At 42.3% G+C, this 17,733-nt stretch overlaps 2 protein-coding genes across 4 annotated transcripts in view; one reads left to right on the top strand and one right to left on the bottom strand.

The window, feature by feature from the left end:
• Positions 1 to 5,206: 5,206 nt before the first annotated feature.
• On the top strand, positions 5,207 to 5,740 carry LOC139406148 (ADP-ribosylation factor-like protein 11). The gene has a single exon (XM_071148633.1). It carries the CDS (start codon positions 5,207 to 5,209, stop codon positions 5,738 to 5,740), a length of 534 nt encoding a protein of 177 aa, XP_071004734.1.
• A 2,560-nt stretch (positions 5,741 to 8,300) lies between these two features.
• Positions 8,301 to 17,733, bottom strand: part of LOC139404733 (importin subunit alpha-4-like) — a 28,379-nt gene continuing 18,946 nt past the window's right edge. For 2 of the 3 annotated variants that reach the window (XM_071147348.1, XM_071147354.1), the window contains exons 14-17: positions 16,041 to 16,112; positions 15,656 to 15,818; positions 15,474 to 15,568; positions 8,301 to 11,500 (exon numbers count right to left, since the gene is read on the bottom strand). In XM_071147348.1, coding sequence (XP_071003449.1) covers positions 11,405 to 11,500; positions 15,474 to 15,568; positions 15,656 to 15,818; positions 16,041 to 16,112 — 426 coding nt within the window. In that variant the 3' untranslated portion in view covers positions 8,301 to 11,404. The remainder of the gene's footprint in view (positions 11,501 to 15,473; positions 15,569 to 15,655; positions 15,819 to 16,040; positions 16,113 to 17,733) is intronic. The other variant, XR_011633848.1, reaches the window with a different exon arrangement.

Genomic DNA, 17,733 nt, shown 5'->3' with positions numbered 1-17,733 from the left:
TGTTAATTTCTCTACCATAAGCCACCTCCAACGTCATTTAGAGGGGGGGGGGGGTGCTAAGGAGTATTTCTGTCTGTAATAAAGTCCTTTTGTGGGGAAAAACTCGTTCTGATTGGCTGGGCCTGGCTCCCAAGTGGGTGGGCCTATGCCCTCCCAGGCCCACCCATGGCTGCACATCTGCCCAGTCATGTGAAATCCATAGATTAGGGCCTAATGAATTTATTAAATTGACTGATTCCCTTATGAACTGAAACTCAGTAAAATCTTTGAAATTGTTGCATGTTGTTTATATATTTTTGTTCAGTACAGATGACCTCATTGGCAGAGGTAGTAAAAAAAAAATTAAAATCATAAAAATAAACACAATAACAAGGCTATATACAGGGGTACCGGTACCAAGTCAGTGAGCCGGGAAGTTTACATACAACTTAGCCAAATACATTTAATCTCAGTTTTTCACAATTCCTGACATTTAATCCTAGTAAAAAATTCCCTGTCTTAGATCAGTTAGGAGCACCACTTTCTTTTAAGAATGTGAAATGTCAGAATAATAGTAGAGAGAATTATTTATTTCAGCTTCTATTTCTTTCATCACATTCCCAGCGGGTCAGAAGTTTACATACACTCAATTAGTATTTGGTACAATGCCTTTAAATTGTTTAACTTGGGTCAAACGTTTTGGGTAGCCTCCCACAAGCTTCCCACAATAAGTTGGGTGAATTTTGGCCCATTCCTCCTAACGGAGCTGGTGTAACTGTGACAGGTTTGTAGGCCTCCTTGCTCGCACACGCTTGTCCAGTTCTGCACACACATTTTCTATAGGGATGAGGTCAGGTCTTTGTGATGGCCACTCTAATACCTTGACTTTGTTGTCCTTAAGCCATTTTGCCACAACTTTGGAAGTATGCTTGGGGTCATTGTCCATTTGGAAGACCCATTTTCAACCAAGCTTTAACTTCCTGACTGATGCCTTAAGATGTTACTTCCATATATCCACAATTTCCTACCTCATGATGCCATCTATTTTGTGAAATGCACCAGTCCCTCCTGCAGCAAAGAACCCCCACAACATGATGCTGCCACCCCCATGTTTCACGGTTGGGATGGTGTTCTTCGGCTTGCAAGCATCCTCCTTTTTCCTCCAAAAATAACAATGGTCATTATGGCCAAACAGTTCCAGTTTTGTTTCATCAGACCAGAGGATATTTCTCCAAAAATAACAAGCTTTGTTTCCATGTGCAGTTGCAAACCGTAGTCTGGCTTTTTTAAATTAATGGCGATTTTGGAGCAGTGGCTTCTTCCTTCCTGAGCGGCCTTTCAGGTTATGTCGACATAGGACTTGTTTTACTGTGGATATAGATACTTTTGTACCGTTTCCTCCAGCATCTTCACAAGGTCCTTTGCTGTTGTTCTGGGATTGGTTTGCACTTTTCGCACCAAAGTACGTTCATCTCTAGGAGACAGAATGCGTCTCCTTCCTGAACAGTATGACTGCTTCGTGGTCCCATGGTGTTTATACTTGCATACTATTGTTTGTACAGATGAATGTGGTAGGTAGGCCTTGAAATACATCCACAGGTACACCTCAAATTGACTCAAATGAGGTCAATTAGCCTATCAGAAGCTTCTAAAGCCATGACATAATTTTCTGGAATTTTCCAAGCTGTTTAAAGGCACAGTCAGCTTAGTGTATGTAAACTTCTGTCCCACTGGAATTGTGATAGTGAGTTATAAGTGAAATAATATGTCTGTAAACAACTGTTGGAAAACTTACTTGTGTCATGCACAAAGTAGATGTCCTAACCGACTTGCCAAAACTATAGTTTGTTAACAAGACATTTGTGGAGTGGTTGAAAAATGAGTGTATGTGTATGTAGTGTATGTAAACATCCGACTTCAACTGTAGGTCCTGGATTGTAGGAAGCTTGGCACCAGTGATGTACTGGGCAGTACACATTACAACAGTGGCGCTATAATTGACAGATGCTTATATCTCTTGATCTGTTGTACTCAGGGTGATGCAATTTGGCACACATGCTCAGGGATGAGTCTAGCTAACCTGTAAAGTATAATTCAGTTTGGTCACATGGTGGCACTGTTGGATAGGAAAAATCATTCATGCAAGCTCATAGCGGCCATATTGTTTGAGCACGAGTCTTGAAAATATATTGTTTGAAAATGTGAAACTATAGCTGCTATATACCAAATTTGGTCCCCCCAAAAGTGTCCAAAATACATCAAATGCATATTACATTGCATGATCAGTTTGATTTTGAGTTCTGATATTTGGCAAGTCTGCTAAGCAGTACAGAAGTAGCTCATCCTAGGTCAAAATGTCCAATTTGTCCACATTTTCATTCTAACCTAGCACAAACCCAACTAATCACCAAGTCCTATTTGAATCAGGTGGGTTAGTGTTGGGCTAGAACAAATATGTGCAAGCTGAGGAATGGATTGTGAAACACTGACCTTACCTGTGTTCAATTCTAAATCAGGTGACCTGAGACATAGGTTAAAAAAAAACTTGATACTGTTTTAATGCAGAGTGTCCGGAAGTGAGAGACCAAAAGACCAATTGAATTCAGAGCTGCAGAGACAGTCGCTTTCCTATGAAATAAATAGGGCGAAGGTCACTAGAGCACTGTCTGGCCTGACAAACACTAGACACAAGTCTAGATCATTTTGGCATAAATCGAAATTGAATCATTTTTTTCAAGAACATCAACAAAAACACACAGATACATATAGTCAGATGCTTGGTAAACAACAGGTGTGTAGACTAACAGTCAAATGTTTACTTACAGTCCTTCCCAACAAAGTAAAGAGAGAGAGAGAAAATAGAGGAATAATACAACAGTATTAACCTGCAACAATAAGAGTGTTACCATGGCAATATACACAGAGTACCAGTAGCCAGTAGATGTGCAGTGCTGCGAGGTAGTTGAGGTTGATATGTACATACTGTATAGGTAGGGATAACGTCACTAGGCAACAGGATAGATAATAAAACAGTAGCAGCAGCACGAAGGGTCAAAGCAGATAGTTCAATAGTTAACCATTAGCTACCCAGACATACTATTTAGCAGTCTTATGTTTTGGGGGTAGAAGCTGTTCAGGGTCTTGTTGGTTCTAGACTTGGTACATTGGTACCGCTTGCTGTGTTGTAGCAGATAAAAGTTTATGACTTGACTAGCTGGAGTCTGAACATTTTTAGGGTCTTCCTTTGACACCGCCTGGTATAGAGGCCACTGCCCTAGTGATGTACTGGGCCGTATGCACTACCTTCTGTAATGACACCGAGGAAATTGAAGCTCTCAACCTGCTCCACTACAGCCCTGTCGATGTGAAGGGGGGCGTGTTCGGCCCTACTTTTTCTGTAGTCTACAATCAGCCCCTTTGCCTTGCTGACTTTGAGGGAGAGGTCTCTGACCTCCTCCCTATAGGCTGTCTCATTGTAGTCGGTGATCAGGCCTACCACCGTCGTGTCGTCTGCAAACAATGACGGTGATGGAGTCGTGCACAGCTGCGCAGCGACCATAAAATAAACACCCCCCAAACATGAATGATGCCATAATCCTCATAAATCGGGTTTTGCAAGAAGCCTGATCTCTCTCTCTTGATCACTCAGTTAATCATGGGGGGTTAGAGGTTTGTTCAGTAAGCTTGAACATTTGCTACTTTGTGGAATGTTTTGTACTGAACGTATCCTCAAAACGTTCTCTTGCGTACTCTAACAGACTTTAAGATACGTTTGCTCCCGTTCCGTGGCTGTAGCAAGGTGTGGGTTGAAGCGATGAGTGACGTATTTAAAGGGCAGTGGCCATGTTAACAGCGTTCCCCAACCCACAACCTCCCTGTTTTTCAACTGTTCGTTAAGTACATGTCACGTTCACATGAAGAGATTTGGAAGACAGGCGCAGGAATGCGTAATAGGGTTTTCATTTAGCCCAAATTACGGCGAGCCGTGTAAAGGCACAGGGATGAAGATCAAACAAACACGTACACAAAACACAGGGTTGAAACCCAAACAAAAGAGCATAAATACACACGCACAATGATTAACACACGGGACGAGACCCGTAATAACCTGCGCAATCCACAAGGGCACGAAAGCTCAAAACACACAACACAGGTCGACAGCCCAATGGAAACCAAAGGGCACACTTATACATGTACTAATCAGTGGGAATAGGGGACAGGTGTGCGTAATGAAAGTTCCGGAGGGATCAGTGACAATATAGCAGTTTCCGTTCACAACCCAGTTTATTCAGTGGGCGTTTCCTGTTCTATTCACTCTAATCTAGGGTCAGAACAGAGGTACATTTAATACAGATCCTTGGTCAGAGTGGCTGTGCCCTTCTGTTTGTTTGATAACAAGAATGTTTGATTTTTACCCCCATGGTATCCAATTGTTAGTAGTTACTATCATGTCTCATCGCTACGACTCCCTTACAGGCTCGGGAGAGACGAAGGTCTAAAGCCATGCGTCCTCCGAAACACAACAAGGATATCCCTACCGGCCAAACCCTCCCTAACCCAGGCCAATTGTGCGCCGCCCCACGGACCTCCCGGTCACGGCAGGCTACGACAGAGCCTGGGCGCGAACCCAGAGCCTAGACCACTGCGCCACCCGGGAGGTCCGATAACAAGAATGTTTAACACATCTTGTTGCCGCTCATGTCAGCAAATTGCACCTCCATTTCCCATTTCTGATTTTAGTAGCTCTGAAAATAAACTACCCACAATCAACTTCTCATCAACTAATTGAATTATTTAGCTGCCACAGGTGTAACCCAGAGCCATGGTTACCATCCCCAGTGATTGAGATCCCAGTCAGCTGGGTTGATTAGTCCAATGGGAGCTAGCTCTGGCTTAGAAAGCTGCATGCAAACACATGAAAATAACTAGATGATATCTCACTTGGTTATGACTGTTCAGTGACATTCAGCTGTGCTGTAGGAGCCTCCATTTCAGCACAACGGGTGTAATGGCAAGCAGCTGGATTACATACTCACAGACCAACACGATAAAGAGGAATCAGGACCTTGCTGATAACTGAAGATGTGATGATTCATTTCTAAGTCTTGATGTTTAACTGATCTGCTCCACTCATTGGACTATTAAAGGACAAGCTTAGATGGACTCCAACCATCACAGATCTGCAGAAACCTTCATCTTTCATAAAAACCTCAAAGTCCTGTCTGACATGGGTTTGGCCCTGTGCAGACAGTCTCACAGCCACATGGCCAAAGTGGTTCTAGTGGGCCTGGACGGGGCGGGGAAGTCCACCCTCCTCCACCGCCTTATTAGGGGCGAGCTGGCGCACACCACCCCCACCGTAGGCTTCAACGTGGGCTCGCTGGAGCTGGACTCTGGCCCGGAGCTGACCGTGTGGGACATAGGGGGCCAGGGGGGCATGCGTGCCCAGTGGGGAGACCACATGGAGGAATGCGATGCCCTGCTGTTTATGGTGGACGGGGTAGACCGGGTACGGATCGGGGAGGCAAGGGCGGCGTTGGGGAGAGTGCTGGGGGATGAGAGGGTGAGGGGGGTCCCCCTAATGGTGCTGGTTAATAAGATGGACCTCCCAGAGGCGATGGGGCTCCAGGAGGTGACGGACGGGCTGGGGCTGGGGCAGTGCTGGGATAGAGACTGGGAGGTGCAGGGGTGCAGCGCTCACAACGGCCTGGGGCTCCAAGAGGCCCTGGACTCTTTGGCCACACTCATCAAAAAGCGCTGAGGGAGAACTCAGACACACAAGGATATATGGAAAACTTTGGCAAATACACAGATCAATGCACAAGGAATGGGCTCTCATATACAAACAGGTAAAGAATAGGCACACACACATTTGGAGAAAAGGGAACCTGTGAGGCTTTTCATAAGCTAACTGTGCTCCTATCACTAACTAGCCCTATGTCTCACAGTATGCATCATGCCAGTAGGTTATTTGAATATAGAAACAGTTGTGACATTCACTATGAAGGAAACTATTCAATGGGACTTGAGAATCGCAGATTGGAATTAAATGGCTACTTTTATCAAAAGGACAAAAACCCAATTAGATCATCCACCTGTTTTTACACTCACTGTAACAATGACATGTATTTTACATTAAACTAATCTCCCCCACAGCAATGCCACAAGTGCCACTCATTTTTACAATTGACAGAAGATGCAGTATCCTTCTATACCACAAGGTGGTCTCCTTATTTAGCCACAGTCCTGCTGGTTCTAGTTTCTCCCTGGAAGTGAAATCAATGGTTACTACTCCAGATTGAAGTGTTGACACTACCAGACTGAAGGGATTGGTGATATACAGTTACATTAAAATAGAACCTTTAGTTGTATATTCAGTAAAGCTGATTACTTTTTAATTGGTCTTAAGTATTTGAGAGCAAATGTGTCAGGTATATTTATCCAGGTACCATGTACAGCAACTCTAAATCACATACATGAGAGCAGAGTCACTTCCTTAGGAATAAGAATCTCTCACCAATTTTTCCAGACAGACAATACACCTTGATGTTATTGTACCAATCAGAAAGCTTGCAGCAGTGAGGATCCAATGGCTAACAGCACATTTATTTTGGTTAGGATCAGTAGTACAGAGGATGAGATGAGAGGAAGTGATGTCATAATCATAATCCCCTGATTGATTAGCAGAATGTGGCATTGACAGGTTTGTTTGTGGTGAGGTGAATGTAGTGTCTTCAAAGTATTTACACCCCTTGGAATTTTCCACATTTTGTTGTGTTACTGCCTGAATATAACAGATTAAAATGTTGATTTTGTGACACTGGCCTAGACACAATACCCCATCATGTCGAAGTGGAATTGTTTTGACATTCTTACAAATTCTTTAAAACCTAAAAGCTGAAATGTCAAGTCAATAAGTATTCACACCCTTTGTTATGGCAAGCCTAAGTAAGTTGAGGAGTAAAAATGTGCTTAACAAGTCACAGAAGTTGCATGGACTCACTGTGTGTGCAATAATGGTGTTTAACTTGATTTTTGAATGACTACCACATCTGTACCCCACACATACAGATAATTGTAAGGTCCCTCAGTCTGGCAGTGAATTTCAAACAGATTCAACCAAAGACCAGGGAGGTTTTCCAATGGCTCGCAAAGGGCACCTATTGGTAGATGGGTAAAACAAAAAGCAGACATTGAATATCCCTTTGATCATGGGGAAGATATTACACTTTGGATGGTGGATCAATGCACAACCAAAGATACAGGCGTCCTTCCTAACTCCGCTGCCGGAGAGGAAGGAAACCGCTCAGGGATTTCACCATGAGGGCAATGGGGACTATAAAACACAGTTGAATGGCTGTGATAGGAGAAAACTGAGGATGGATCCACAACACCGTAGTTACTCCACAATATTAACCTAAATGACAGTGAAAAGGAGAAAGCTTGTACAGAATAAAAAATATTCCAAAACATGCATTCTGTTTGCAATAAAACACTAAAGTAAAACTGTGGAAAATGTGGCAAAGAAATGAACTTCATTTCGATAAAAGTTGTGTTTGGGGCAAATCCAACATCACGGTCTGCTTTACAGCTGATACGGAGACAAATTCACCTGTCAGCAGGACAATAACCTAAAACACAAGGCCAAATGTACACTGCAGTAACTTACCAAGAAAACATTGAATGTTCCTGAGTGACCTACTTACAGTTGACTTATATCAGCTAGAAAATCTATGGCAAGACTTGAAAATGGCTGTCTAGCAATGACCAACAAACAATGACAGAATAAAGAATTTTTAAAAGCATAATGGGCAAATGTCGCACTTCCCAGGTGTGAAAATCTCTTAAGAGACTTACCCAGAAAGACACAGCTGTAACTCACAGCTGTAATCTCTGCCAAAGGTGTTTCTAACATAACCACTCAGGGGTGTGAATATTTCTGTAAATTAGATTATAGTATTTCCTTGTCTTGGTCATTACAGGGTATTGTGTGTAGATGGGTGAAAATGTTGTTGTTGATTTAATCCATTTTGAAACAGGTATGAATGCTTTGAGACACTGTAGGTGGAAGGAGGAGTGATATGTCAAAATGGGTTACAATTATCAAACAACAAAATAGGAGTAGAACAAATCGCTCTCTTCAGCAGAGCGCAGCATTGACTATTCTAGTGGCAGACTCCAGCAATATGAGAGACACCACAAGAACATCTCCCATTCTGGATGCTCCAACAGCTTCTAGCATTTTGTTTATTTTTTCATTAGTACATTTGTCGTTGAGAATTTTTTTTGTTTCGTAGAAATTAAAAACAAGAAAGGCACAATGAATTTCCACTCACGTCTTTAATGTGCACAAGAGTTGAAAGCATCAGCAAGCCACCTTAAAAGTGAATTCTACTATCTAAAATGTATAAATGAAACTAAGGCCAAAACACTGACATTTTATTAAGTTCTTTAAAAACAACTTTCTCTGGCAAGTAAAAATCTTGCAACAAACATAAGCTTGTATCGTTTTCTGATACAAGACAACGAAATTGTAATTCTTTAAAGTGGCTCGGTCCGTCTAGGGATAGTTCACGACACCCTCTAGGGTTTAGTTCATCAGTAAAACAATTAGTCCAAAACAAGCCTGGGCTGCTTTGAAAACCCCCCCTCTCCCAAACCCGCTCCTTACAAATCCTTCCCGGCTTTTTTTGTGCGCTGTTTGAATGGGCCATAACAGAGGAACACAAGTCCAGACAAGGGACCAGGGGTTTGTGTTAGCCCTCACACTTCCTAGATCCTGGAAACAAACGGACTGGCTCTTGGACGGTACAAAGACACAGTCTGTCCCTACAGACAGACATAACTGTACCAGGTTCATCAGCATGTCATCACAACCCATTATAATTTTTTTTTAAAACCATTTGAATGAAAATGAAAAACGGAACAACCTCCCCGTCAGTCTTTGACAATAAGTAGCCAATGTTATCGTTCTGCAGAGTGAGTCCGTTTCAACAATGACTTCAGCTGCAGCAGCTTTGTACAGGCTTTATGGAAATATATATTTATATATTCTCAAGAGACGAGTTTAAGAGAGATACACATTCAGGAAGCTTATGAACTGTGACCTCATTTAAAAAAATACAAATAAAGTTCTGAATAGGTCAGAGGTCGTGTTCTATCCTCTGTTAGTCCGGTCTTCTTTCCGGCAGGAAGAGAGGAAGAATTAATACTCAGACATGTGCATAAGACAGAAGAAAATCTACAAGTTAAAATAGTAAACCTGGAGGCTCCACATACTTGACCTAGAGATAGGGGACTCCTGGACGGCGGCGGCCGGGGGGCGCCATTGAGGCAATCTCCATTTTTAAAAAAGTAGTCAATTTTCTTCTTCAAAATGGCAAATCCCTCCTGATGACCCAGTTGGACATTACTCCAACAGGGTCACCAGGAGGGCTTAGCCAATGAAGTTGGAAGTTCCACCCAGTTGACTACATTAAAATTGCGCAAGCCCTCAATGGCTCTGCTCATTCTAATATGACCTTTAGCCACTAGAGGCCTCAGTGATTTTCTATACCTGGATCAGAAAAAGACAAACCTTGCAATCTTTTCTAGTTCAACATAAAATATAACACATTTTTTATAAGAATGAGGTAATACTTTTTTTTGTTGTTGCCAAATATAGGTTTGTTTTAGTTCAGTCAACTCTTCTGTTGGAGTTCCAACTTCTGTTGGACTTCTGTTGTGTGTTCTTCTGACCAGGTGTTTCTGATGATCTTACAAAGTCTGGATAGGTATTTTACATATCAGCTAACCAACTCATGTTACAGCAATCTTTCAGTCGATGACGTGGCACACAACCATTAGTTAATGCAAGCAATGTCTGCGAGACCTATGCCATCACTACCTGCTCTCCACAGGAAGTGACATCACTTCTGCAGCAGGATTTCATGTCCTCTGGGAAACAGGGCTACAGTGTTTTCCTCGTGGACATTGCATCGGTCCCATTATGGCGTCTGTGAGAGAATGGGCAGCGCCATTGAGGCCATCTCCATTTTGAAGTAGTACATTTTCTAATACTTCTATGAGTTTGTAAACAAACTAAAGGGGTGCATACTGCCACCTGTGGTGTGTTGTTTGAACAGGTATGCGGCCAAGGTTGGCTGCCACCTGCAGTTATGGAATGTTTACTCACGAGTAGAATTCATTGGCTGATGACCTAGATGGAATTATGTGAGCCTTCCTTAACCAATAAGAAGTCCCACCCAGTTGACTAGAAGCGAGACATCCCACTCTCTCTTTTTACAATGGCAGTCAATGAACGAAGTAGACCAGACTCAGCTGCTACGCATTGGTGTCTATGGGAGAGCCACCCCATTACATTTTTTCCAATGGTAAACAGCCTGAGTGACCCATCTTTATTTATCCACCATCTTGGTTTAAAATGGTGAAAGTCTTCAATGGAGTTGCCCATGTTAAAATGAGCTTTTGGGCCCTAGTCCTCTACCATTCTCAAAATTAAGCTTTTTTATTTTGCTCTCCCCTGAATTAGAGCAAAATTGCAAAACAATTATATACTTATACGAACCAGTTTTGCAGCATTATATATATTTTTAATTACATGTATTTTTTATAAATAAAAATCCATAACTCATGATTCAAGAAGTCAAAAGCAAAAAATAAAATAATGTGAGTCAAAATCTCGTCAGTCTGCCTAAAAACCTCTCCCTGCCTTAATCCCGCCTCTTCCTGTCCTAGGACTTTGGGGACGAGGACAGGGTCCATGCCTGTTCATGGTTTCGCTCTGAGGTAAACATCTTTAATTGGGGGCACTCGGACATCAAGGGAGAGGGAGAGCGAGCAAAGGTCCACGACCAGGGGACAATCCAGAGGTGAAGCACAAAAATAAACCGCAGTATCCTTTCCGATACCGCAGTATCCTTTCCAATACCGCAGTATCGTGATATTGTTTTCTAAAACAAATATGCAAAGAAACTATTCCCAAGTGTCTTCAACTGTGTGTTTTTGTGCGAGTGTGTAGTTGTGACATTTGGCAATTCAAAAATATTGCCTCAAAAGGCTTTTTCTTCCTTTGTGATTTTCACGTGACATTTCAAAGCATTTGCTAAGACTGCCTGAGATCCTCCCCACACGGGTGGCCAGATTGTACTGGTGCTGGATTCATTACCTGGACCCGTTTGTATTGGGTTGCCAGGTTGTGGTGGCAGGTGGTAGTTTTAAGTAACCTTTTCAGTGCAGAGGTGGCGTATTGTGGAGTTGGTGGGTGAATCCTTCAATCGCAAGGTGGGTTGCCATGTTGGAGTAATAGTGATGGTAGTAGGTGGGTTCAATCCTTCTGTATTAGGTTGCCAGATAGGAGGAGAGATAGATGGATGAATGTCTGGGGTTGGTTAGACAGTACTAGTGAAGCTGGATGGATTGGCTCCTAGAACTTGAACTCCTTCTGCAGGCTGGAGGCGGGGTCAAAGTCGAAGGTCCCTCCTTGGGTGGCTTCAGGAATCAAACTGGGATCCTCATCAATCTAAGAAGGAGAGACAAAGAAGAGGAATGGTGAGGGATGTGTGTGTGTCAGCGTTTCTGTTAGCTGCTAAAAGACGATAAATAAACATGGGTGCCGACCAATTGTCCAGGAGAAAAGGTAGAATTCCATTGCAAAACAATGCTTTTTAGCCTATTCATTTATGGGAATACATTTGACTGGTCATACTTAAAAATCAAACTAGGTTAATTTGCTAAATTTAGTGGGATTAAATTGGCACGTGTGTATTTGTGTTAGTCGTTATGTGTCCTAATATGTATCACACGCGCACAGCACATGTGAGGCTAGTTTGAGGCTAGTTTGAGGGGGAACTCTGTCAGACAGCAAGAGGGCTGCTTCTACAGCTCCTCAAAGAGCTTGTGATGGAACATTTTATGTTGGTGCTTTTCTATTTATGAATTTCTGTGTTCTGTGTTTGTGCTTTTCTAATAACCGTTTTCTGTGTTTTCACGCAAGTGACTGAACGAATCATCACTATCAAAATCTGCAATTTGGCAGTATCTGCAATTCAGCTCAGAGAGAAGAAGCCTTGTGAGGTATTGGTCTGTCACATGAATGACGCAAACGTTAATGATGAATTATGAATAAGCTAAATCATGCAAATATAACTTGTCTGTATATAAAAGAGATCTAACGGGACTGCCCCGGAGGAGCTCCTAATCAACATGTGTACTTGGTGCATTGAGTCGGTTGGAACCTCTCAAATTAACAAAACAAAGATTCCTTTAAGTTTGACTTTGTCCCTGGTGTAGAATTTCCACGAAAAGCTCATTCATTGCTGCTGGAGTCCAATCATTGCGCAACAATTCTAAATTCCAATCACATGTTAAAAACAGTTAGATGGCCACAATTAAAAAGAACTACAATTTTTACACTGAACAAAAATATAAAAACGCAACAAGTATTGGTCCCATGTTTCATAAGCTGAAATAAAAGATCCCAGAAATGTTCCATATGTACAAAAATCTTATTTCTCTCAAAATTGTGCACAAATTAGTTTATATCCATGTTAGTGAGCATTTCTTCTTTGCCAAGATAATCCATCCACCTGACAGGTGTGGCACATCAAGAAGCATGATCATTACACAGGTGCACCTTGCGCTCGGGCCACTAAAATGTGCAGTTGTCTCACACAATGCCACAGATGTCTCGTTTTGAGGGAGCGTGCAATTGGCATGTCCACCAGAGCCGTTGCCAGATAACTCAATGTTCATTTCTTTACCATAAGCCATACAATTTATCATGTTTGGGATGCTCTGGATCATGTGTGTTAAAGCGTGGTCCAGTTCTCACCAATATCCAGCAACTTTACACAACCATTGACGAGGATTGGGACAACAGGCCACAGTCAACAGCCTGATCAACTCAATACAGAGGTTGAGGTGTCGCGCTGCATTGCTGCATGCAGCAAATGAGGATTACACCAGATACCAACTTTTTTTAAAGGTATCTGTGACCACAGATGCATATCTGTATTCCCTGTCATGTGAAATCCATAGATTAGAGCCTAATCAATTTATTTCCTTATATGAACTGTAGCTCAGTAAAATCTTACATTTCTGGATGTTGCGTTTATATTTTTGTTGAGTATAATTCAACTGGTAAAGGAAGCACGCTTCAACGGTAGGCAGGCGGTGAAGCGTGTAGAAATGTCTGTCCTCGGTTTCAGGATTAATGGTCTGGGGCTGTTTTTCATGGTTTGGGCTAGGCCCCTTAGTTCCAGTGAAGGGAAAACTTATTAACATTACAGCATACAATGACATTCCAGACAAATCTGTGCTTCCAACTTTGTGGAAGGTCCTTTCCTGTTTTAGCATGACAACACCCCTCTGCACAAAGCAAGGTCCAGACGGAAACGGTTTGTCGAGATCAGTGTGCAAGAACTTGACTGGCCTGCACAGAGTACTGACCTCAACCCCATAAAACAACTTTGGGATGAATTGAAACGCAGAATGCGAGCCAGGTCTAATCGCCAAACATCATTGCCCGACCTCACGAATGCACATGGCTGAATAGAAGCAAGTCCCCACAGCAAGTTTACAACATCAAATGGTTTTATGACTTAACAGCCGGTCATAGTTTGCAGAAACTCTTTCTTGCCCTGCAGTATTGGAAGACTAACAAAGGAGTTTCAGAGAGACTTTTGCCGGCAAAAAAACCCTCTAAAAACGGCCAACTTCGGAACAATATTCATTAAATAGGAATGTTATCAATGGTAAGACAGGATCGAAAGAACAATCCTTTCATATGGTTTATTATTTTGTCGTCAAGGATGGTATGACAAAGTAATTTACGTCCTATGTATCAAGTTTACATCTAAATGTGGTATAAAATGATTAAATATGAGAATAATTCTGTGAAGATAGCAATGTGATTTTAGCCTTCTAAATGAATTGTTTTTCATATAAACTTGTGCCCAGTCAGTAGCCACGTCCAAGTGAGCTCAGAGTTAGTGTCAGCATGACGGAACGCCCCTTTGGCCAGAGTGCTTAAAAGGACTCGCTAAGAATAAACACAGACCAAACAGACGGACGGTGTAAACCGAACGTCATGAATGGTTAAAACTACAAGACCAAAAATAGGCGAGGTCGCGGCCCACACGTTGAAATGGTTAGAAACGTTGTACTGAGACCAGGCAGCGTGGAGCGGTGGCTACACGGCTGAAAATGGTTTAAACTCTACAGACCAGCCGACATACAGCGCAAGGTGAATGTCACAAAATGGTTAAAACTACGAAACTCTCAATCTCTACAGACGATAACCTCACCTAGGAGACCAGAAACACTCTGTGGTCCTAGAACTTTGACTAAAAGACACGAGGTGGGAAGGAAGAATCCCTCCCATACAACCATTGGTACGTCTGAAGTATCTATGCTAACTAACACTCCAAGACCAGAGAAGCTCTACAACTAAGGATATTGTGACCTCTGGTGGATAATCAGAGCCTTACATCAAGCCACTACCCATAGACGGATCGATTGGTTTCTGAGAGACAGAGAAACACATCTAGGCGTGAATATATTGCATTTCTAAATCTGAATGAGCAGTGGTTAGGGTGCTAAGTATACGTATTTCCGTGAGCGCAGCTTCCAAAATGTATGTACGATAAGTTGACTCTCTCCCCTCCCATTATGTAACAAGCTGTCATATGGTGTCAGTTCACTAGGGACTTTTATCTCATGTAAGTGTGTATTATTTAGTTCATTATTTATTTACTAAGCCAATGTGTATTTCTGATTCATCAATGAGGTTAGGGTTCTGTCAGATATCAGGGAGTATGCGACGTTCAGAATGAGACTGATAGGAGGTAATAATAATAATAATACATTAATAATCGACTGTTATTGATGTAAGAGATGTCTGTATATCTTTAGAGTTTCAAGTCGGGAGACAGCAACTCGCTAAACAACTTTTACCGTGGTGCACCAAATGTCTAATGAGTTAATTGTTACATGATTCATTTCAAATCGAGTAACAATTAAACATTGTTTAAACACAGTCATCAGATTAATGATGGTCACGACACCTACTTGTTGTATGATGATCTATCGTCCCACAACTGTCCCAGAGTGTTTAGAAAAGGCTATTTATTTCTCGTAGAGAACGACAAGCTGACCAATAGAATAGGTCAACTTTTCTACTATGGTGGATAGTAGATTGACAGGCTAGTGATGTTGCTGTTTGTTACTGGTCTTGTTGTCTGAGGAAAAGTTCATGTGGACAGTTATTGTAACATCTTCAAAGTTTGCATCGGAATTTAGTAAGAAGGATGCACACCGTTGCATGTTCTGTTAAGATGAATTACCTTGTATTTCTGAGCACCGTGGGTGGACGCCCTAATCAGGTTACGCACCCAATGCATATGGGTCGGTTAATGAAAACGCTGCACGTCACATGTCTGGTGCTACATTTTCCTAACAGAAGCCCTGGATTGTGTGTGTGATTTACAACTCACATCGTCGCCTGAGAAGTACTGGTCAATAATCTCGAAGGCTAGTTTGTAGATGTCCTCATTCTCATGTTGCTGCAGATTCTCAATCTTCTCCAGACCTGAGCAGAAAGCAGATCAGAAAGCAACAATTCACCTCAGACACACAGTACCTCCTCTAGCCATCATGAGAATATGCAGGCACACACCTCCACACTCCTCTATGATCTCAGTGATGGTGCTGGCCTCGTCCCCGGCCATGATGAGGACGTTCTTGAGGCCGTCTAGGAGTACCTGGACCACCTGGGAGTCCTTCACTGAAAGCAGGCTGCAGAAAGGAGGGACTACATTCTGCTGCACCAAGTACTCCACCTACACAAACAAGAAGACAGCAGTAAGCAATTCTGACAAGTCACTGCTGACACTTATGATTGTGTAAGCAGGTTCAGTCACTGGCATTAGATTAGTTCATAAACTCACTGGTCTGAATGCTCCAGCTCTAGAGGCCCTGGCATGACAATGCAGCCCTGTACCTGTCCATGTCTAAGTCAATAGTCTATCTGATAGAGGTTGCAATGTGTGTGACAGACTCACCTGGTCTTTCCGGCCACTGATGGTGAGGTTGCTGATGGTCCATGCTGCCTCCTTCTGAGTCCCAAAGTCCCCCTGGCGACACACGGCTTGTCAGCACTACGTAACATATCACTACACAGCAATGACAGGAAAATCATCTCTCTCAGGCTCACACAGACACCAGCCATGTAGGCACGGGGGAGCCAGGACCTCCCAATCAGATATATCCTGTTTTATAATCTCTACTAGACAGTCTTCCAAACAGGCAGAGGTAGGTAGTAACATGTACAGTTTTGTTTGCAGCGGCACAACTGAGGGGAAGGAGAAATGCCCAGCCAGCCAAGAAAAGATCCTTCAAAGTGGAGAGGTTCGGAAGAGGGTAAATCCTACCTTGGCAAGAAAAATAGGATTGAGTTTATTATGGCAATTGATATCTGCACTGTTAATTTATTACCTGAATACAAACCTCGATGTTTAATCTCATGCTGAAATGGGTCTGATTTGCATACTAGACTAGTGACATTTCGATATGGATCGTTGTAACACTTACCTGATCCTCCTTAACATTTAATTCTGACTTAGAGTAAAATGTTTTTAGTACGCATTCACCGTCACATGTACTTGTAATATGAAATATTTCTCTCATGAATGCTATTGAAATTATTCAGATGTCTCGAGTACCATTTACCTTTTTATGAAATTGAGCACATTGATAGATATTAAAACAACTTTGAATAAGACTAATTTAAACTGTACAGTCTACAGATTATCTTTGATGTCAGTCTTCATTGGAGACTACCTGTGCTGAAGGCATTTTTATTAGGATCCCGTTAGCTGCTGCTAACACAGTCGGCACTTTTCCTGGTGTCCACAAGATGGTGCTGGCAGGCTTAAATAATACATTTATGTAAAATAAATTGCACTAAGTTGTTCTTCTTGCCGTCAGTTAGTGCCTTGCGAAAGTATTCGGCCCCCTTGAACTTTGCGACCTTTTGCCACATTTCAGGCTTCAAACATAAAGATATAAAACTGTATTTTTTTGTGAAGAATCAACAACAAGTGGGACACAATCATGAAGTGGAACGACATTTATTGGATATTTCAAACTTTTTTAACAAATCAAAAACTGAAAAATTGGGCGTGCAAAATTATTCAGCCCCTTTACTTTCAGTGCAGCAAACTCTCTCCAGAAGTTCAGTGAGGATCTCTGAATGATCCAATGTTGACCTAAATGACTAATGATGATAAATACAATCCACCTGTGTGTAATCAAGTCTCCGTATAAATGCACCTGCACTGTGATAGTCTCAGAGGTCCGTTAAAAGCGCAGAGAGCATCATGAAGAACAAGGAACACACCAGGCAGGTCCGAGATACTGTTGTGAAGAAGTTTAAAGCCGGATTTGGATACAAAAAGATTTCCCAAGCTTTAAACATCCCAAGGAGCACTGTGCAAGCGATAATATTGAAATGGAAGGAGTATCAGACCACTGCAAATCTACCAAGACCTGGCCGTCCCTCTAAACTTTCAGCTCATACAAGGAGAAGACTGATCAGAGATGCAGCCAAGAGGCCCATGATCACTCTGGATAAACTGCAGAGATCTACAGCTGAGGTGGGAGACTCTGTCCATAGGACAACAATCAGTCGTATATTGCACAAATCTGGCCTTTATGGAAGAGTGGCAAGAAGAAAGCCATTTCTTAAAGATATCC

This window comes from Oncorhynchus clarkii, chromosome 3, assembly GCF_045791955.1.
Source record: "Oncorhynchus clarkii lewisi isolate Uvic-CL-2024 chromosome 3, UVic_Ocla_1.0, whole genome shotgun sequence".
In the NCBI taxonomy this organism is placed as follows: Eukaryota; Metazoa; Chordata; class Actinopteri; order Salmoniformes; family Salmonidae; genus Oncorhynchus; species Oncorhynchus clarkii.
Note: the sequence above shows the minus strand (reverse complement) of the source record. Positions and strands in the feature narration are given on the sequence as shown.

Excerpts from the sequence above, each read along its gene's own strand:
- LOC139406148 (XM_071148633.1), top strand. The coding sequence starts at position 5,207 with ATGGGTTTGGCCCTGTGCAGACAGTCTCACAGCCACATGGCCAAAGTG.